The following is a 22,665-nucleotide window of genomic DNA, read 5'->3' as shown; positions in this document are numbered from 1 at the left end:
AACCAGCTGTAATGTGATAGTTCTCCAGATCAAACACATTACTAGAGACCAGTTCTTCTTGTATACAGCGAGTCTTGTATCATAAAGTTACAAGCAGAATTAACTAAATCTAGCATTTGAAGAAAGTGAATGAACAGGTCCATAATCGGGGCTAGAATTAACCTCTAATACCGAATCCTCATCTGTATTTATAGAACGCTGGCCTTTGTCCTCAGGGATTAGGATGCTCAGAGGAGGCTGAGAGGCCCAATGTGATGGTTCATGTTCGTCGTGTGTGTGTGTTTCTATGCCTGTCACATTTAATTGATTACACTGCAGTAGGGGGACAGCAGAGGTGCATTACACTCACACAACCTCCGATCAGATCCAGTGGTTTCACAAGGCTGTTTGTGCTGTGTCTAACATGTTGTGTTCTCTGTGACTGGGTTGCTATTTTAGAGCCACACTATACTACAGTCACAGTTCCGAGTTTCATCCCTCTGGTATTTAATTAGTACAGTGCATAGAATTCAAACCCTGTGCAGACTACAATAGACTTTTATTGAATGAATTAACCCATATAATTTCATGCAGAACACAGCCAAGCCCAAAAGAAAAAAAAACTCACCTTGATCAGTAAAAGCAGCATACTTCAAAACAATCATAGAACTGACAACATTACATCACTGAGTTACATGTCTCCTGGAAAACAGATGTGAGGGCAATCAGCAACGCACTAAGCATGATAACAAAATATGTTGTAGCTCTCGACAACCGGCAGGGGTATTGGTCTTGATTTAAAGCTTTAAGTTGAACATACTGTATATGATGTGAGACTAATGTGGGGGATGAGGAGGAGCCTAAATTCCTCCTAAGTGCAGTAAGACACAAAGGGCTAAATCAAGGATCAAGTGATAATGTTAAATCTGTGTCACTAATAAATTCCCTGTGCAATTCTAATGACTGTGAGTATTGTCCATAAGAGAAGAAATCAAACACATAATTTCATTCTCATCTCAGGCTTACAGTCAAAGACTATGAATTAATATAAATTCTGCAAAATAAAATGAATAAGAAAGATTGGTCCTTGCTTTTCATAATTGCAACTATATATTAAACAAAACTACTTTTGCTAATAGTGTCATAAAAAAATGAATGCAATTATAAAAAGGTTTCAAGTTTCAACATTGGGAGCAATAGTAGAATTTCTTTTTAAACTTCATATACTCTTTGATGCCTTCCATACAATATAGAGTAGAACCAACCAGTGATGTGAATGTGATCTTTTTTTATACAGTACTTTTCCAACTTATTCTACTCTTTCATTTAAATATGTATCACCAAACATGTATATATTTTTATAAAAGCTTTTTTATGCTTACCCACGTAAAGTTGCAGACACACTTAAAACACATAAAATCATTTACACACACAATGTGCAATACATTCATTGCAGAATTCAGTTTGAATTACCCCAAAGCAAATTTTACACCAATGCCACAGAAGCCGCATAGACAGTAAAGAGAGTAAAGTTAATTAAGCAGTATGAGATAAAAGCTATGTCAGAGGAGGGATAATGAAGTTCAGTTGCAGATAAAAAATGTGTTTTTTTTTTGGGTTTCTGTGGATGCGTAATTAATTTTTGTTGTCATATATATGTATCATCAGCTAACACCTACTACCTACATGACTGGATAATCTGACTGCAAAAAGAAACATGCCTGACTTGAAAGTGAGCTGTGAAATCCCCTTTTATTCCCTTTAATGGCATTTCATATCTGCAACATGAAACTCTTAACTCTCTTAACTTTGGTCCTTATTTAAGAATCAGAGTGGACGGCCCTTCCCTGCCTATTAGTCAATGAGCAGGCTCCTGCAGAAGCTCAAAGGTCAGCTGTGTGATGTGCCGCCATGCTTGCTGGATGTGATGTGACTCAGTGGTGCGTGAGCAGATGGCAAAGCGCAGGACAAAGTTGTCTGAGAGCTGACATGGCACCAGGTGGATCTCTCTGCTCTTGGTGATCCTTTTCAGCAAGGTCTGATTCAGCTCATTGGAGCCCTGAGAGGAGGGAGCAAGAAAAGATAAGATAATGCTTAACGTGTTGACTTTTACAAGAGCCATAATTTTATTACCTTGTAATAAAACTACTGGACACCTGTGACTGTATGAATGATGTAACTGCCATGACTCCTGTGTACCACAATGACTTAAACAATGACTTCTGAACTGAACTATACCTTGAGCCTGAAGCAGACCAGTCCCATGATGACCTCAGCACAGATCTCAAACCTCTTGTCAGCTCGTACCAGACTCTCAAACTCTTTGGCCAGGCCCACTTGCTGTAAATAAAACATTTATATTATATTGTTCTACGACTTATACACATTTTGCAATATGGTTTGGTTTTTACCACTGATATTAATGTCAATAATGTACATTTGCACTGATCTTGATGTCCACTTGTTTGTATTATTCTATGTTAATCAGTAACCAGCAGTTATGGTAAAAGGCAAAGGGCACAACTAGTTATATATTTATATAGCATAACAGAGCTCTGTTGCCTTGCCAGTACATGAAACCTATTCAAAAAGAAGAGAAAAAAAATCCCACACAAGGGGTGCTTGTGTGCAATTTCTTTGATATTCACTAGATGGCAGTGTTGTATCATTACATAGTACAAAGCTTTAACCATAAAGACCTGAGACCTTTTTTCTTGTTCTTGAGTTGTATCTACTCATAGACTCAGGACAGAGCCAACCTCCTTCACCTGCAAACTCCTACCTATGGCCTATGTGTGTGTTTGTGTGTGTGTGTGTGTGTGTGTGTGTTCTAATCAAATTTGCTATAATTTACCCACTTGTGATCAAAGAGTCTGCTGAGACACTGGGTACATAGTGAAACTCTAAATGTGCGTCGCTGAATATGATCACAAACGAGTGGACCAGCTTCACCTTTATTATCTGTTGTTCTCTATTGAAGCCAAGTATTGGCTTAAATGACCAACAGGTAGACTACCACTCTGCTTCCTTATTCTCAGCCAGTAAGTCAACATCACTCAGAATTGTTTACTGGCTAATAATGACCTCAATGTCTATCTTGTCACTGACTGAATGCTAGGTGATGTGGAAGGATGCATTATTGATAATTGCACAGGAAACAAGGACAAAAGCACTTTATGATGTTATGTTGTTGATATTCTGTTTGTCTGTTTTTTTAATGATGCTGCTCCTCATGCCTTTTAAATTGCGACTCAGGGACAAATAAAGTGTTTTGAATTGAATTGAATTGAATTGAAAAGAGCATTTTATGTTTGGTTTTCTCCACTGGGAAAGAAAAAAATGTGCACATCACACAAGCTGTATTTTCATTTGATACATACTGTCTCTCTGATGTTGCTACAATAAAACTAAAATATGGCTCATAAACAACATTTTCAAGCAGTCCCATATCTGTCCTGTTCTATCTAATCTAGAAGACAGATGCACAGTAGAATCTTGAGTAGTGTATCACGGGTTATGGCTGCAGGGATCAAAGCTGCTTCTGCTGCTTCATTTAAAATCAAGAGTAAACACAAAACAGGCTCATTTGATTGACAGACCGACTGGAGGGAGGAAGAAGAAGATGAGGAAGAGAGACAGGCATGAAGGGGTGAAGCAGCAAGAAGAAAAGGCAAAGGGGAAAGGGATGGGCATGGGTAGAGGAGGAGGGGTGCAGAAATGTAGGAAAGCTTTGCTATAAAAAGAAGATACAGACCAGACATATATGACTGACAGGATGTGCTGATGGAAGCAGAGATGAGGAGGCAGGGCACTGAAGGGACTTTAGTAGTAAGGAGGATTAGAAGAAGTGAGGCTTGGGAGGAAGAGGATGGCATTTACCAAAAGGACCAGGCATATGTAATTGTCAGAAGTGGGGGTTTTTAAGGTAGAACAGGAAAGTGACTGCAACCACACATTTGCATTTCAAAATTGCTCTGACCAAGCATTAGATTTTTAACACAAAATGAGACACTGCACTGGTAGATGGATTAAACTCTGCTGAGATTCCATGCATGCCACAAAAACAGATACCACTTAGTGGCACTGATTAGAGAAATTAAAAAAAAAAAAAAAAAAAACCCTCTAGTAGTCATTAAAAAATCAGTGCCTATATGCTTTTTTACAACCCAATCAATTTTATATGAATTGAATAAACTGGCAGTAAAATAATACACTCCATCCTGCATTATTATTATTATTGTAGTTATGGTGATGAAGGTCGGCACACTTTTAGGACATAGGCTACTCATTTTAACCCACACCACATTTTTCTCTAACCTCAGCAAAGTGAGATTTTAACCCAAACCCTTATCTTTACATAAACCTAAACATAAACCTGTTTTTTGTGTCTAAATCTAATCAGACTGTCTTTAAATAATAATTGGGTGCACATATGAAAGTGTTTTTTTCTTGCTGTAATCTTTCCACCTGTTCATACTAGCCATTAACGGACCCATTATTGAATTGTTGTCAATGTAAATGATGGGGGACATTATATAATCCACAGTCAAATGGATATCACAATTTGAAGTTACCTGCTTTTTAATACAAATTTCCTTCATTTTATTATTGTCCTCTCATTCAACAGAGGAACATTTTCCAGCAAAACACAAATAGAGAATATTAGATATCCACTTATTAGACTAATGTACATGACTGAAGCCTCACATTACGTTACTTACAATGTAAGCGCATATGGAAAAGATCTTCTAATGATCAGTATGAACAGGAGGAATGATATTCACGAGCAAAACCTGATGTATGATCTATGAAGGGGCTTGAAAAACAAAAGATGTTAGCCTGTAATATATTGTAGTAAGCTGTGAAAAGTCACAAGATTACCACACTCTTTTAACAAGCAACCACCTGCCACTGTTCACATTCTCAGGATACCGTTCTTACATGGACTGAAGGGATTGAGTGGAGAAGATTATACATTTGGATGCCTACCTTGCGTATATGAGCCTGCAGTCCATTGAGCCCGTACATACGGAAGACAAACCACATCTTTAGTGAGCGGAATCTTCTTCCCAGTGGAATCTGCCAATGCTGTTCGAAGGATGAGAGCACGAGAGTGGTTACAGTTTTAACTTCTGCAGCTTTTGATGTTTATTATGGGATTTTTATTATATATTTCAGAAATCAATTATACTTATAATTACCCTGTAATCTGTGACCAGTCCTGTTAAAAGAAAGTCAGATAGATAATCAGACTGTTTCATACAGTACAAAAACTACACGTTACAACTTGCAGTGATCACATTTACATCATCAATGTTTTGACTAATATTGAACAACATAAGCTTCATAATTGTGTCTGTTTTAAGGCACTTATATCTCAGATTGTGTACCAATTTCCAGGTGTTGCTGTCATTGTGCCCTTCCCCTGTGTCTCACTGATAGCACACATTCCACACAGACCACTGGCTACAGATAGCTCATCTCAACAGAATGAAGGCCAGTGTGAGCTGCTGCTAATAACCACTAATTAGATTGAGTCCAGATTGTATGAGCTTTTGTAAGGTGCCTCAGAGTGGTGGGAGGTGGGAGCTGTTTGTCTGCCTCTTTGTCTATTTGTCTGTCAGACAAATTATAGAGTAGATCTGAGCCCATCTGTAGGCTTGGAGCAAGCACAGCAGCACACACACTAGAAGCAAGCACATGTACACATAACACTAAATCATACTAGTTTTATTCCTAGATCCTAGGCAACATTTATAGTATTCATCAACTCTCTCTGACAACACACTCACACTTCCAAGATAGCACAATGTATAACAGTAATGAGGTGTATTAGTCAAATTAGGTCACAAATACTGTACTGTAAATCAGATTAACTTCAGCTACAGTATAGGATTGTGATATTATTAAAAGAGCTCACAGAAGCCAGTGCTTACACACACACACACGCGCGTGCACACACACACGCACACACACACACACACACACACACACACACACACACACAATTTTACAATTGTTAGGTTTAAATGAGCACCACAAGTACAATTGCATTTGTGTAGCTGTCTGTCAATGGTTCATCTGACCTGATCTGTAATCATTTATTCAGATAGTTTAAGTGAAATGACTCTACCTGACTCCTGGTTTTCATGTTTCAGGTATAGTGGTTCCATCTTGAAGGCTCCTATGATGTCTGCTCTCTTCTTTACCCTGTTGACAGGTGTTGACATGCAGAACAAAAGTCTTCACACCAAATATCATCATCATTTTATCCTACAAAAAATAAAAATCAATTAAAATGAAAATTTAGAATGCATCATATGTCATTAAAATTAAGAATTATAAAATTAATCCGAAATTACAACTTTCCTATGAAGACATAGTGAGTTGTAGTTGTTGACAATGACATAAATAAACTCTCATACATCTGCTGAGAGCTGCAATAAAGTCTGTTACAAATTAGTTATTAAAGTTCATATACTGATTACAAATGCTAAATGGGGGGCATAGAGTAAAGTCTTACTGATATCTCAGTGGTAACAGGTAATATTATATCAGTGGTGAACTGGTTAAAGAACCTCTTGTTTTCACCACATGTCATGTTTGAAACACCTCTATTTCCATCTTGTGCAAAGCATGCCTGGTTTTTGTTTGCTGCTGACAGAAGGAGCAGATGGAAGGCGTAGATCTATTTTTACTGTGGAAATGATTGAGGTGTAGATGGATATCAGTTTTGTGATGACACTAACTACGCATTGTTACCTGATGGGACCATGACTCACTGCTGGGGTAAACTGGTATATGATATGACAGATGACAAAATACAGAAGGTGGTAGACACTAGAAATAGTATGGATAGCTCTCTTTTTGTTAAACAACTCTTTGTATGCTATACAAAGATAACAGTGAAGCAATTGTACATATACATATTTATGTACAGTATATATACACATACATTGGAGGTGAGTAAGACAACTTACCACAAAGCAGAGCAGTCAAAGTTGACTAAAAGCCATTTGTGTGGGTTGAAGTTGAAAGAGTCTGCAAACTTTAAAAGAAATAATAGCAAAAAAACTATGATGAAGCCATATTGTTTGATAAATAATGAAATATCAAAAACATACTCAAAACATGGTTTTGTTTAATACAAGTCAGTCAATAGACTGCTGGGTGTGTTCAGAAAGGTTTAATACATTTTCCAGAAGGAAATTGTTGATTTTTTCATTTATCATAAGCACAATTTGAACTTTTTGTATTTACAAAAACACACACCATAAAACATGTTTATTTACTATTACTGATGCAGACACTACCTTTCCACCAACGGCATTATCTGGACTGAAGCAGGCACAATTTATTTGAAATGCAAAAGAGGAACATCCAGCCAGCAGCTCACAGACTGCAAAGAAAATAACCCTTTACTTGGAGGGTTTATTCAAAGTGAGACAAACCTCCCCTAATCTGTGCTCATCTTTTTATCAGCTATCTTTTCTAATATCCTTCTCTCTACGTCCACAAATGCAATAACACAGCAAAGGGAGACAATGTGAGACAATCTCCTGGCTGACAGTTGCCATGCTGATTGATTCAAAGAGGGCTGGTTGCACGCCCGCCCATCGCTCATATCCTAGCAACCAACCCTCCAGCAGGGCTGCACTCTCATCCAAAAGGACTAGATTTCTTCTTCATGTCCTCATCCAAAAATGTTCACTGACATCATAATGTTTCGAAGTTATATACTTTAAGTGCAGTATATAAATAGGTATATGTTTGTATATTTGTAATCCCACCTTCACTCTTTTTAACAACCTTGAATCTGAAATTTCCCTCTGCATTTAAAGATAAACGTAACATTTAATGATAACGGGACGAAAATTTGTACAAAAGCCAAAAGCTAATTTTACAGTTCAGTCAAAGACTGACTTAACAACAGTTGGTCGTTTCACGGTTAAGCCTGTTTTATTCTGTCTCCCCACAGAGAACTGTTGTTTGAACTTGTGTGTCGAATAAACAGTGATATATAAAGGTCTAATGCTGCCTCAGGAAATTACTCTGTCCTTATCTCTGCGTCTCTGCACAGCTTGGGGAGCAGCGGCTGCCTCGACAGCCTCAAAAAGCAAATTGATGCTACTGGATCCTATTCCAATTGTTCTGCCTATTACTCACTCTTGCACACGTCCTCCTTGACATTAACGTCATGCCATTTTCAAATAGACAGGAAGCAGCTGGATATAATCAGTACACAGTTAGTAGTGCCTTTCATAGATGTTATGAATGATATTTCACAAGCAATTGAACAGAAATACTGTAGGTTCTCTCGTAATTCAGCACCAACATGCAGGTGGATGCCCACTTGAAGGTTTTGAACACTGTTAACCATAATAAACCTCTCCTACACATATTGGGATGATCAAAGTTAACATCCCACCACACCACCACATCATGAGAATTCTTGGAGCACCCTAATTGCAAACATTTTGCAAAGCTAAAACATTGTTGTATTGTTGTATTGTGCACTTTTTACACACCTCAACACCGTTCAACAAAGGCCTAAATTCAGGACAGATAAATGCACTCCCGGCATATGCTGCATCAATGTGCATCCACATATGTTCATCATTACCTGGAACAGATAAGAAACATAAAGATTAACATCTGCTTTTTTCAATCTAGATTTAACAACCTGGGGTTATTAAACTATATTATTTAACTACAAAAACATAGATACAGATACATAGAACATAGGTGTTGTTTGAGGGGAAAAAACAAGGCACAGTAATATATTAAATATTGATCTATTTTAAGCCCTGTATAACTGACAATTGTAAAAAAAAAAAAAAAAAAATGAATATTTGGAGAACTGACTGAATGCACTTTTTAGTTGTTTCTCACTCACACACTTAGCATACTTGGTGCAGGAAATAGGAGTCCCTTCCAGATACATATACATATAATATCCTGACCTTTTTTCAATTAACGTTGGTCACAACATACAGTAACACAAAATAAGTGAATACAAATTTAAGAAAGGGTTGTAAGGGTAATAAAAAAAAGAAATTCAAGTGTGTGCTGCTGACACTTGACTCACATATGGGCCCCAGCTCGCTGATGTGATCAAAAGCACATGATGGAGTGGTGCCAAGAGTTGCACATAACTGTAAGACACAAACAAGCAAATCATAAAAGCTCCTGTGTTAATTGTGGCAACAATGAGAATGACAGTTTGGATATAAATAATTTAGATTTACATAATTAAGACAATTTAAATACAAATTCACTATCACTGCAACTAGCATACTGTTTTCCAAAGAAGTACAGATATCAATTTCTTATTCAGACAAAGATCTGGGTATCACACAGATGATTCAGAGCTATAGGCCCACTTCAGACTCCTGCTGGTGATCTATAGGTGCACATGAGCCAGGGATTATGATCCTTAACCAGATAGACATACATTAGGTTAAACAGAAACAATGTTACCTTTGTACAGAAGCCTCAGGGGGGTTGCACAGCAGCATTGCAGGCAAATGGTATCATTGTGGCAATAAGTGAGTAGATGTGCAACAGGTTGTAGGGTTTACATGAGTAGCAAAAAAAATCTAGTGGTGGATGTCTATACTACAATGGAAAAATTAGCCATATTTAATGTTGGATGTGCTGCACTATGTGTTTACGTATGTGTTCTAGCTCTGTGATAGCTGAATGTAGATGTCTCTCTTTTCTTACATAGAAAGGGATGAGTCCAGCTGCTTTGTCCTTCTCCACCATCTTCTTAAAGGCGTCCCCAGTGACAGCGTAACTGTCATCTGTGGGAATTTTCCTCATCATTACTCCTCCAATTAGAGCTGCACGCTCCACTGAGGAATGAGCCTAAGTGGGTAAGAGATGCACCATTTGTGAAAAACATAAAGTACGTGAGTTGTTACCAGGACATCACAATGTTGAATCCCCTTTTCACTTTCAATGAGAAGATGAACAACAGCTATTTTCAATTTTATTGATACTAAATGATTTCATATGGTAAATTATTTGATAGATAAAATTTTATGATACCGTAAGACTCATTTAACTTAAAATCATCTTTGACTATCAGTGCTAAGATTCAAATCTAAATTTAGGCTTACATTTGTCAAATATTATTAATTATATAATAATAAAATAACATTATACAATTATATAGAAGTATACATGTACAGGTAAGTTTTAAACAGTGGAACACTTAAAAGAGCATTCTGTACTTTATTATAGGTACTACTGCTTTTAAACAGTCCAAATGACACCGAGGACCCAGAGACAGATTTCATTAAGATTGTCTTATCTTAAAATATATCTTTAAAATAAAGTCTGTACAACCAGAGAACTTGATTTATTCTTGATCATTTACAATAGATTACAATGTAAGAAGAAATGCATATGTACTTTAGGGATCCATACTGTGGACAGCAGAGCAGTGGAAACTGCTCACCATGTAAAGGTCTATGTGGCCCTCAGGCAACTTCCTAACCCAATCACAAAGTCAGCCTGGTATTAAACCTGATCAGAGCTAGCTACTGCCTGACTGACCTTCTGTCTCACTCAATCACTGAAAGACTCGTTCACTATTACTGAGGCAACCTTTAATGATCTGAGTTCACATGGACTGCTATTCAGTGGGACCATTTAGAGAAGTCACACATTAGAATAGAAATTTTGCAAAAGCATAGTCGCATTGTATTTTTATATTTTACAACACTGACCATTCACCATCCTTATGAATTTGCATTTAATTTTAAGATTTATTTTTTTGATTGATGAAAGCCTTTTTAACTAAGAAATTGACACAAAACTGTATGTGTAAAGTCAGAATTAGGTTACAATTAAATGAACCAAAGGTCCAGCAAAGTCTTTGCTATTCACATAAACAGGAAATACATTTAAATACAGTGTTGTGCTTACTTGCTCGGATGTGTATGCCACCAGTTTGGAGAGGATTTCGGCCTCTAACATTGCTGGATTAGAGGCCTGGACCCGTCGGACTGCTTTACAGCGGGCAGCAAGCAAGGACATGAGGGTTGCCTCACTTGCTGTACCCTGTTGTAGAATAAGAGGAAACTTGTAAAACAATGCTCCTCAGTTTTGGATTTTATACTAAATGTTACCTGTATTTACAAAATCAAAAATCAAAAACATTTTGAACCCATTTTTGTTTTTTGTTTTTTAATCTACTGTTGAGCTTCCAGGGGCATCAATGCTGTTTCAGTGCCAAGCATGATTTTGAACTTAATCCAGACATGTGGGTGAATAATTAAACATAATTCAGCAACTACATGGCCAGAAATATATTAAGAAACACATTTGGGTGGATAGTTATGATTGATTTTTATGTTTACAGAAAAGCTGCACAGGTTTTCCATATTAGTCATCCTTTCATTGGTGGACTAATCCATTCAGTCACAGTATGAGGAGTTCATGTTGAAGTTTCAAGATTATTGAAAAACTAAACATATTTAAGTAGCATGTAAGCCACTGACTGCTGTTGTAGGAAAAGGAAACAAATCTACTACAAATAAAACATGAAATATCCATGACCTAACTTCCAAAATCTAACTTCCAAAATCATTTGTTTAATCTTTTCCTTGAATACACCTTTGTCTGAGGACAGACATCGTTTTTTGCTTTCTTTAAGCCTGTAGAGAAAGCTCTGCTGTTGGATATTTCCTTTGACTTTTGTGACATTCTGCATCTTTATTAAAAAAGAAAATCATTGAATTTCTAAACTGCAGTGTGAGTCATCATCCAGAAAACCTAATAAGCCTGACACAGTGAGAATGTATTGAGGCTACATAATGTAGACACTCAGACGCGTGTATTCTGAGGCATCTGAGGGCATTAGTGCAAGAAAGTCAATGAAATGTTCAAATTGTGAGGTCAATAAACACAAATCCAGCAGACAAACAGGGTCAATAGAAGCTTTGTCATTTGTGTGGAAACAAATTAAGGGGCAGAGTAAAATAAAGCCAGACCTTTAAGAGGTTAGAGATTCACAGAATGGATCAATCAATCAACCTACCCATCAAAGCACTGTGATTATCAGGATGCTATAGATCTCAGGAATTGAACCAAATAAAAATTATGTCTAACTAATAAAAGTTTCAAATATACCCAAATGAATTTCCTGTCATTTCAGTGCTTACAGCTGTCTCACTAAGGTGTTTGCATTTTAAGTAAATTATTAGGGAAATTACACATTAACTAATATTTATACAAATGTAAAAAGTCATCATTCCTGTAATCCGATTTTATAAAACCTACACTTGAGGCAATGTATCAGCTTTAGACATGTTTGCAGACTAAGTAATTAAGGGAAATGTGAGGAGAAGTTAGTTGATATAACTTCTTGGAAAATTTCTTGCGGATAAGGTGTGGTTTCTTATCACCCTGCGGTTTGATGAATTAGAATAACCTGGAACCCCTGGGTTGTGGACATTTTACCCTTCCCTGTTTGATTAGGTTATGTCCCTTTAGTTATTTACTTTGCTTTTATGCAGCTGCACCTCTATTCTTGTAAAGACCCTGATTACATTCCGTCTGGACTATTGTAAATCTGTTTTCTTTGCTCCTCCTCGGAAATCTCTTCATAAACTCCAAATGGTCCAGAACGCAGTCGCTCGTATCATCACCAGAACTCTCTCTATTGAACACATTACTCCTACGCTGCAGCAAATTCATTGGCTCTCTATCAAATCCTGCACTGACTTTAAGATTCTACTCCTCACATTCAAGATCCTTCACAACCTGGCACCATCATATCTCTCTGAAATTATTCACATCTTCACACCGTCCTGCACTCTCCGATCCTCTTCTGCCATCCAGGTCTCTGTTCCACCTGTCAATTTAACCACCATGGGGTCAAGAGCTTTCAGTGGATCTGCCCCCCGCCTTTGTAACTCGTTCCCACCAGACATTTGCACTTCGGACTCTGTCTCTACCTATAAATCCCGCCTGAAAACGCACTTATTCAGAGCTGTATACTCTGTCTCACATTAATTATGTAATCACATTCTTGTTTATCCATTGTACTATTGCACTTTGTAGTCACATTCATTTTATTTTTTTTTATCTTTGCAAAAACTGCACTAACTTCCATATCAATATTAGCTGATTTATATTGTTTGATGTACTGTTGTTGTTGTTTTATGTGTCTTATAAGGTGTCCTTGAGTGTACAGGGAAAGTAGGACGTGTCTGTGATATCCCGGGTTCTTTCTTCATCAAAGAATCAATCAGAATATGAGAATTTATACTTGCTTCCGTTTCAATCAAACTCTCTCACATACACTACCAAACTGTCTCACATGCACGACTACACTCTCCCACATACACTACTATACGCTCTTATATCAATTGTACTTTCTGCCACAGACTACTATAGTCTGTCTGACATACAGAGGAGTGTAGTGTTTGTGTATGAGTATAGTGTGTGTGTGTGTGTGTGTGTGTGTGTGTGTGTGTGTGTGTGTGTGTGTGTGTGTGTGTGTATGGAAGCCCATTTCCGCCAGAAAAAAAAAAAAAAGACGATCGGTTTTCTATCGCTCATTCGCATGTCATGTCTTCTTTTTATAATGTCATGTGTGGATCATTAACCTTGTTGCAGCTTCAACGTGTTGAAAAGATCTCAGTCAGAAGTATGAGATGAGGAGAGGAGCAGTGGTTTTATTTCTGTGTTTTTTTATTAGCAATGTGTTATAATTTGTGATAATTGGATTCTTTATTTAATTTATATTAGAATTGTTTCTACTCTTCATAATTTACTTTTTATTTTGTGATTCATTACAAGATGATTAGTTCAAACATTTCAATTCAATTTCCATTTTGTGAATTTCAAATAAAAGAACAGTCATGTATTTCCTCATTGAAGTTTTCTTAAAAATATAGTTAAAATCTCGTCTCAATCTCGTGAATCCAATATCGTGTCTCGTGAGCTGAGTGTATCGTCACACCCCTAGTAACGATGTCATATGATTAGGTGTGTGTGTGTCATAATATGCTGACCATGACACCACTTGTGTGTGGTGTCATGGTCTGCTGACACCACACACACAATCTGCTGATTGAGTGAATATCATTGAACATTGAGTGAACATCATGTATTTTAAAATCTACTAATTAACCATTGTCTTTATTGTACACACATTATGACGTGACTATTGTGCTTACATTGTTCTGATGGTAGAACTAGTTCATCCTTTTACAAGATAATGTATTGTATATAATCTGACAACTTCCTCTTTCAAGCTCTTTCTTGCCATCTCACACTTGAGACAGCAAAGAGTCCGTCTGCGACCGAATAAACTCTCAGAAAGAAAACAAACAACTTTGTGCTCTTTAATACAAAATTGCCAGAGCAAGTGGTGTTTGTGTATGAGTATAGTAGTGTTTGTGTATGAGTATACTGGTGTATATGTGAGATTATGATGCTGTGTGTGACACCAAATATGAATATAAGGGGCCTCTCATACACATGTTCCACTCATGCACATCACACTTCTGACTTTGCTGACATCCACACACCATACTTTAATTGCTTTTATTTGGTAATTGGTTTAAAAAAATGTCTTTTGTTCAAGGTTCAACACGGCGTGTCTCCTTTTTGTTGTGGCCATACCAATATCCTGAGAAATAATCATGTGCACACAGTTGCCTCTGATCCTGGTAGCCTTTGTAAAATTCTGCCATGTTTCATTCATCTCACCAGTAATATAGTGGACAAATATAACCCCTAACCCTAACCCTGCTCTTTTTCAAATGTAACTAAGCAAGTATTCTACCATTTAATGCCAATTTTCCATTCACAGACAGGAAAGAAAACAGTATATCTATTTTTAATTTGCACAATTAGGATAGGACGTGATGCACTGTATTGCTAAAGATGATGCATGCAGTAATACATGAATGAACAGAGTGATTGTTTTTTCTTATCTAAAGTATTACTGGAAGTTGATTAAATTATGCAATGTTTTGTGATTTGTGAGCTTATTTTAATCTTTTAATCATAGGCAAAGTTTGTTTTTATGCCAGCAAGGTCTAACAACACACCCTGATAAAAAAGGGAATGTAAGGTCACCAGAGGGTCTTTTTGAAACCATCCCCATTCTCCTTTGTGTTTATATAAGGTTTTTAATAATAGGCTGGCAATGTGCTGTCACAACACTCATTAGCCCTGCTGCAGTGAGAGGAGGCCCATTCGTTGCCATAGTGAGCTGGTAAGCTGCACTTAAAAAGGGAGAGTGGCAAGATAGAAACAAAAACATCAGATGAGCACACACACAAACACATCCTCACACTCAGGTGGTCACAATAGAAGAGGCATGAAATGATCCGTCATCAGAGTGTACTCTCATGCTCCAGTAGGCTACTCAACACACACACACACGCTTACGCACACACGCTTGCACACACACACACACACACACACATATAGATAGCATCCTCTACTGCTGCTGCATTCCTGTCAATGGAACACTAAATAATGCTTAGCCTCTTGCCACACGAAACAATCCCAGCACCATCACCGTCTGTCTGCCTGTGGATGACATATTAAAAGGCAATTTCCCACCACTTTTCAGCTGGTATGAGTCAAACTGAGGACAAATCCATACGAGACAAATTGATGATGAATATGTGTTCAGGTGTGAGAGTGTTGCATTTTTTGAAAGCCAGACGGACCAGTAAATTAGGGAAATTACACATTAACTGATATTTATATATGTTTATATATATATTTATATATATATATATATAAATGCAAAAAGTCATCATTCCTGTAATCCGATTTCATAAAACCTACATTTGAGGCAATGTATCAGCTTTAGACGTGTTTGCAGACTAAGTAATTAAGGGAAATGTGAGCAGAAGTTAATTGATATAACATTTTGGAAAGGCTGACGATGTTTGTGCAGGAAATTTCTTGCGGTTAAGGTGTGGTTTCTTATCACCCTGCAGTTTGATGAATTAGAATAACCTGGAACCCCTAGGTTGTGGAACGTTTTGTCCTTCCCTGTTTGGTTTAGTTATGTCCCTTTAGTTATTTACTTTTCTTTTATGCAGCTTACAACACGCACACACACATCTATGAGAGGCACCATCACACGTCTGACTTTACTGACAGCCACACTCCATAATTTAATTACTTAAGTTACCTTTTTGGCTTTTATTTGGAAACTGATTTAATGAACATTTCTTTTGTTAAAGAGTCAGCATGCCAAGTCAGCAAGCATAAATTTAAAAAAAAAAAAACACACATACAAAAAAACTCTACTTACTTGGATGACACCTCCTCCATGGCCTTGAGTCCCTGCTATAAAGCACTCAGGCAGTTGGAGCATCTTCCCCAGCCAATCTAACATCACTGTCTCCAACTCTGTACAAGCTGGGCTGGCAGCCTGAAAACATACATCCCAAAATACAAACAAAATTAAAAAATGTTTTAGATTTGGACAGAAATATTAACTAAAGACACAGGCAGTCTTGGAATATAGAGCCAGGTGCAGAGAAACAGCTAAATGTTTGTTACCCAGGAGAATCCAATACAGCCAATAGCTCCACATAGCATGTCAGCCAACATGGCAGGGTAAGAGGAAGCTGCTGCAAAATAGGCATAGAAGTATGGGCTGTGCCAATGGGTGACCTGGAATCATAAAAACATGCAAATACTCTTTAAACAAGACCAGCCTTAGTTCTTCATTGGAAACTTTTTTCTAGCCTCCATGACACAACAGGTTGCTGGACATAACATGGAATATTCATCATATCCCATGGATTACCAGCGTTTTCACTGACTGACAGTAGAAATTAGTAAGTGAAATAAAGTTTGGCTGTGATGGAAACATGCATAGACAATGAAATTGTCAGATATCCATTATATGTTATTTTTCCAGTGTGAGGCATCAATTTAGTTAAAGCTGCACTCTCACTTTGGTCATGGAATGGAGGTGTTGGAGACACAGTGTTGGCATGTTAGAAGTCGGAAAAGCATCATTTTAAAAGTTAGGTTAAAGATTGTTTCAAAATCACCCCTGTTGATCACTGACTCAACAGACCGAATACTGCAATCTTCATTACCAGGTTCAGTTGAAATCACAGCTCATGCAGAACTGGGTAAAAGTCCATGGCCCACAGACAGAAAAATACTTTGTCATGTTTATAACTGCCATTTTGATTTGGTTGTGGGGAGACACCAATGCAAATATAGAAGAATATGCCAATTCTATGGGGACTATGGACTTAAACTAAGGATGTTTTTCCTGAAGGTAACAGTGCTAACCAATGAACCACCACCAACAACAGTTACGCTAATAGATTCAAAAGCAGTGAACATAAGGGGAGTAGATAAAATGTAAACTATTCAATGCAATGTTGAGAGAAATTACCTCAAAATTACTTGGTTTACTTCTGGCTCTGATTTTTTGTTTTGTTTTTCTAATTGTGGTATAGCAAATTCCCTCAAGTGAGCTAAACAAATGAACTTAATGTAATGAGAATACTGCAAAAAAGAAGCAAACTGTGGATTCATGGACATGAGTCCATAAAAGAAAAGCTAAAAAAAATAAAATAAACTCACCCCCGGCAATATGACCCTCTCCACATCTTTCATAATATCCTCATATGTCTCTGGCTCTACTGGAGCCTCGGTAGGGATCAAGGAGCGAAGATACCCTGGTTCTACATCTGGGTAAACAGGTCGCTGTTCCAGGTTCTCCAGGTAGTCAGCCACATAATCCACCATCTCCCGCCCTCTGCGTCGGAACTCTGCTGCATCCATTGGTAACACTGAAATACAGCACGGAAACACATTATTTTCTCAATTTTCCAGATAAAAGAAAGCAGTGCCACTACAGAGTCAGACAGAGGTCAAATTAAAAAGCATGTGCACATACACATACACACACACACATGCACACATATTCATTGGTGGTTTAACCTTTGATGTCATTTGTATGAATTAATCATCATTAAAGTGTTAATTTAGATACACACAGGAAGTCCATTGCATTTCGCCTTCCAGGGGATAGGCTATGAATACAACAGGCTACCGGCTACTAGGCAAGTCCTTGGTTCCTCTCACATTCAAGTGTGTGGAGGTGGTGCTGCAGCTGCTTCAAAACAGTGGCATGAGGATTTTCTTTTACTTAGATGATCTCATTGTCATGGCAAGGTCCAGAGAACGGGCCATTTTCCACATAGCCAGGTTGGTGCTGCACCTAACCTGGTTAGGTTTTGCCATCAGCTCCACAGCCATGCCAGCAGGTGGAGTATCTGGGAGTCGTGCTTGTCAGTCTGCAGGCTGTTCTATCAGAACCCAGATGGATGGCTCTCCTGTCCTGCAGGAAATGGAGCTCATGGTGTTGGGAGATCCAGTTGTTCCTGTATATGCAGCACATGCAATAGTGGTTTGCCAGCTTGCACTTGAGGCACAAACATCGCTTGGTAAACATTCCCCCATCAGCAGAGTTGGAACTGTTTCGGGAAAGCGGAAGAAGACCTGTTCACCATTTTCACGCACCATGGCCAAGGAAGCTGTTTTACACCTTTATACCTCTTTGTTTCATTCCCCTTCTGATGGAGACAGTGAGACAGGAGAGACTGTCAGTAATTTTGATAGCCCTGGACTGCCATTTGGTGCCATGGATGACCCAGATGTTGGTGGTCCAGCCGTGTTCCATTCCCCAAGTGTGAGGTGCTCTGTCCCTGGAGGTAGGCTCGGTGGGAACACTATCCATGTTGGGCCAACCTCTCCAGACTTGGCTCTTTAGAGGGACAGACTGATGCAGGCTGGACTGTTTGCGTGGTGAGAGCAGGATCCACAATTGCTTGCTACAAAGCTAAGTGGTTGGGATTACAACACTGGTGCAAGAAAAGGAGATTAGACCCCCTGTCATGTGCCGAAAAGGAACGGTCTTATACCACTATTCAAGTGTGTGAAGCAGCAGATTTCCTCCATGAGGCTTTTTGGCAACAGACCTGTCTTTGCCCACTGCCTTGTGAAACATTTCTGCTTACATCCCAAGCCTACATGAAAGTAGGTGAAGTCTGGGTGCACTCAATATGTGGTATAGCAGTGTCTATGGCCTTATTCATTGGGGTGAGTGTCAAGGTAAGTTTATACCTCTTGTACATGACAGGCTCCTTTTTAAAGTCCATACTCACAGGTGCAATTCGGGAGTTATGAAAGAGCTGTGTGAGTGTGAGCTGTGGTAAACCTGATCCCACCTGGGTAATTACTGTATATGCCTGCATTCTCCTCTGATACAAGATTACTTGGGGAATAGGGTGTGCAGGGTGTCTGTTGTATTATCTATCACCCCTGTGAGGTTAGACAAATTCAAGTTCATGTTACTGTAAGTGGGCTGGGATGGAGCCCCCACCACCCAGCGTGACTGGGATTATTAAGTAGTAGGAGGGCTGTGGCGACTAACCAAAAGCTGGTTGGGTTCAATGAGGCAGAGAGAGAGAGGGCAAAACCTATGTAAGATAGAACAAATTTTATGATACTGTAACCATTGTAACCAAAGTACAGGTGGAGCCCTATCCCTCCCACACTGTCCACTGAAGTGGTTTTGGGATGGGAACTGCAGTAACACTACATACTATGTACATGCAAATTTCAGATGGCGATTGCAATTTTTATTAGAGGAAAACATTACCCATACAGTCCAGTAAAGAGGTCCCCTGGTACTTATAGAACTAGGGTTGCAAGTATTGTAACCTTCATTTTATGTGTACTCTGCTTTTTTGAAGATAGTTGTTGTATGCAGAAAAGCAATATTCAAACATTTGTATGATTAAGATTCAATATAGAAAAAGTCAACAACGTTGTTATACAGAAGGTTTCTTCAGTACTGTGCAAAAGCCTTAGGCCACTACCATCATACAAACAGAAGATACAGGGAATATGCACACAAACTTTAGCATTAATTATTAAATATTATTTTTAATTGAGCCTCCATTCCATTTAGGTTTAAGAGAGACAGGTTCCTGCTATTGCTCAAGTATAAGAGGAAGTCTATATTAGCTTTCTTTTCTGTTTTTTAATACTGCATAAACATGTCCTGCAGTTTTTGATTGTATTCTAATAAAGAGACTGAGAAATAATTATATATGGTCATTTTAGCATAGCTAAAACAACAAATCTAAGACTAAGACTTGCACTGTCTGTCTTCAGCCCCCATTGTCTTTAAATAGCAAGACAATCAAATTCAGTTAAAAATCTGACTTTTCCACATCATCTTTTTCAGCTGACACACCTCAAAGTCCCTCATCATGTTGCTTATAGCCTGCAGATATAGTACTGTGCAAAACAACAACTAGATTTGTTGTTTTAGCAATGCTATAATGACCATATGTAATTATTTCTCAGTCTCTTTAACAGAATACAACCAGAAAATACAGGACATGTGTATGCAGTAAAAAAAAACAGAAAAAGAAAATGGCTTCTATAAAGTGGCAGATATTTAGTATGACCTCCTCTTACACTTGAGCAATAGCAGGAACCTGGCTATCTTTAACCTAAATGGTATGGAACCTTAAATATTAATAATAATTAATGTTAAATATATATAATGATGGTAATATGTTATATTATTATTATATTTTATATATATATATATATATATATATATATATATATATATATATATATATATTATACAGTACTGCCTGTAATACTGTCTTGGATTGAATTGCTGACTCATCTGTCGTTCTGTACAATCTGCTTCTTTTTTTTCTTTAAAGAAAAAAGTGTAACTATTATTATCTTTTTTATTTTTATTATTTATTTATTTATTTAAATTTCCACTTATATGTATGTTTTTTTATTATTTATTTAAATTATTATTTTGGGGGAATCTCATAATTGAAGTTGTATGAAAACCCAATTAAAAAAAGGGAAAAAAAGATTAGTAGTTCAATATGAAGGACAATACACACACCGCCTCAGTCAGGTTCCTTGACACAGACACAGGAGCTCGAACAATCTAAATGAATGTAAAAACCCTTGACCCTCTTACCAAGACATTAAGCCAGCCTGATGATAGCTTTATTTCCTTTTACTTAAATGACTAACATGGAAAGAAAAGCTTGGTAGCAAAGTGCATTTCCATGTCTAGTTTATTGTCTATTCATATAAACCATTGTTCTTTCATAAATGGTGTGCCAAGGGGCAGTTTGTATATACCTAATAATCAATGTATAACTTTTTCTTTCTTTTTTGCAGAGCTTCAGAGGAGTTATTAGGCATGCTACAGAGCTAAAGAAGAACTCAAAAAGGGAAAAATTCAATAACATTTATGATCACATTGATCAATTACAAACAAGGAACATCACACTGAAGGATACAGCTGTTGCAGCCCAACAATAGATGAATTAGACTCTAAGAAAAAGCTACATTCATACTACCTATCCAAATGACATACGACAACAAATGAACATTGCCCCTTGCTCTACAGTAGTGCCATATCATTCAACAAGTGTTTCACCCTTTCTCTTGTTGAGCAGCATAGTCCTTATCCTTATCCTTATCCTTATCCTCATTGCAAATAGGATTAGACATGTTTGTATGCATGTGTATGTGTGTATACTCACATTTCCAGGTGAGAGCTTCAGCGAGTGTGTTTGGATGCTGGATCCTCTCCTCTTTAGCCTTTACAAACCGGCAGATAGACTGCCAGGCACGTGATGTGTGTGTGTTGGTGTGTGTAAGCAGGACAAGAGACATTTGCTCCTTTTATCTTGCCTCTAAACACCCCCCTCCCCCCCAACTCCCAGTAGGCCAGCCAATGGGAATGGGGCTCACTGTCAGTGCAAGACAGACTGATTCACAAGTAGCGCTTGAAGCTATAACCACTGTATCTCTATTTGCTTTATCATAAATAATTGTATATCTCATATTCTTGGAACTCCAAGAAAAAAAAAACATGAATAATGATCAAAGAACTATGGTATTAGCAAAAATCAATAAATATTGTGTTAACTGTATTTTACTGTGGTCCTTAGGTCATGTTTAAAATGTATAATAAAGAGGGCTAATCTTGTTTCATGTTTGTATAAAGGTTGTGTAAAACTTACTTTGGCAGCCAACTGCAGAGCTACAGACATGTTAATCTTTAATCTGTTTCTTTCCTCACGGAAAAACTTTAAACTGTGAAACCTCACACAGCCTCTAATTTTTGCATGACTGATAATCCAAAGGGTGTGACATACCAGATCAGTTATGGTGTCAAGGGGTTAATTCTCAGTTGGTGAATTGCATTTTCTTAACTCAATACTTTAGATCACCATTCATAACTTATTTGCAGGATGTAGTAGTTCATAATAAGTTACAGTAAATTGAATTTTAGTGTAACTATTTAGCATAGTGTAACAGTTTTTCAGCCCCCTTTACTTCTGTTGGTATGGCACCATCTAGTGGATTAGATGGGCTACTCTTTCAGAGGGACATGCACACTGACAATGAAGATTTTATTACCTGAATTTAATATATTGTGTATGAGGATGTAGAATCTTTACAGATTTGGGACATGCTCGAATCTGGAAAACACACACAGTTGTTGATGCAATAGTTACAGAATCACAACCAGTGCAGATACAGTATGCATTGTACAGTAGCCTACTTGCACTATTAATACAGTGGTGTTACTTTCTATGGTTAAAC

The 22,665-nt window shown here is 37.6% G+C and overlaps 1 protein-coding gene across 1 annotated transcript; it reads right to left on the bottom strand.

The window, feature by feature from the left end:
- Nucleotides 1–1,276: 1,276 nt before the first annotated feature.
- On the bottom strand, nt 1,277–21,756 carry ddc (dopa decarboxylase). Its single transcript, XM_053326921.1, has 14 exons — nt 21,597–21,756; nt 17,578–17,786; nt 16,531–16,644; nt 16,280–16,399; nt 10,915–11,049; nt 9,706–9,849; nt 9,068–9,134; nt 8,508–8,602; nt 6,960–7,027; nt 6,113–6,189; nt 5,181–5,200; nt 4,969–5,067; nt 2,218–2,319; nt 1,277–2,038 (listed from the first exon to the last, which is right to left on the bottom strand). The coding sequence occupies exons 1-14, from the start codon at nt 21,727–21,729 to the stop codon at nt 1,838–1,840; spliced, it is 1,584 nt and encodes a 527-aa protein (XP_053182896.1). The 5' UTR covers nt 21,730–21,756; the 3' UTR covers nt 1,277–1,837.
- Nucleotides 21,757–22,665: the final 909 nt, after the last annotated feature.

The sequence above is a fragment of the Scomber japonicus genome, chromosome 10, assembly GCF_027409825.1.
Source record: "Scomber japonicus isolate fScoJap1 chromosome 10, fScoJap1.pri, whole genome shotgun sequence".
Taxonomy (NCBI): domain Eukaryota; kingdom Metazoa; phylum Chordata; class Actinopteri; order Scombriformes; family Scombridae; genus Scomber; species Scomber japonicus.
The sequence above is the reverse complement of the archived record's forward strand: the minus strand, read 5'-3'. Positions and strand labels throughout refer to the sequence as shown.

Coding starts and splice junctions, on each gene's coding strand:
- ddc (XM_053326921.1), bottom strand. CDS start 21,729: ATGTCTCTTGTCCTGCTTACACACACCAACACACACACATCACGTGCC. Junction 17,787..21,596: donor TGAAGCTCTCACCTGGAAAT/GTGAGTATACAC, acceptor GCTGTATTTCAG/TGTTACCAATGGATGCAGCA. Junction 7,028..8,507: donor CTTTGTTGAACGGTGTTGAG/GTGTGTAAAAAG, acceptor TTTCTTTTAAAG/TTTGCAGACTCTTTCAACTT.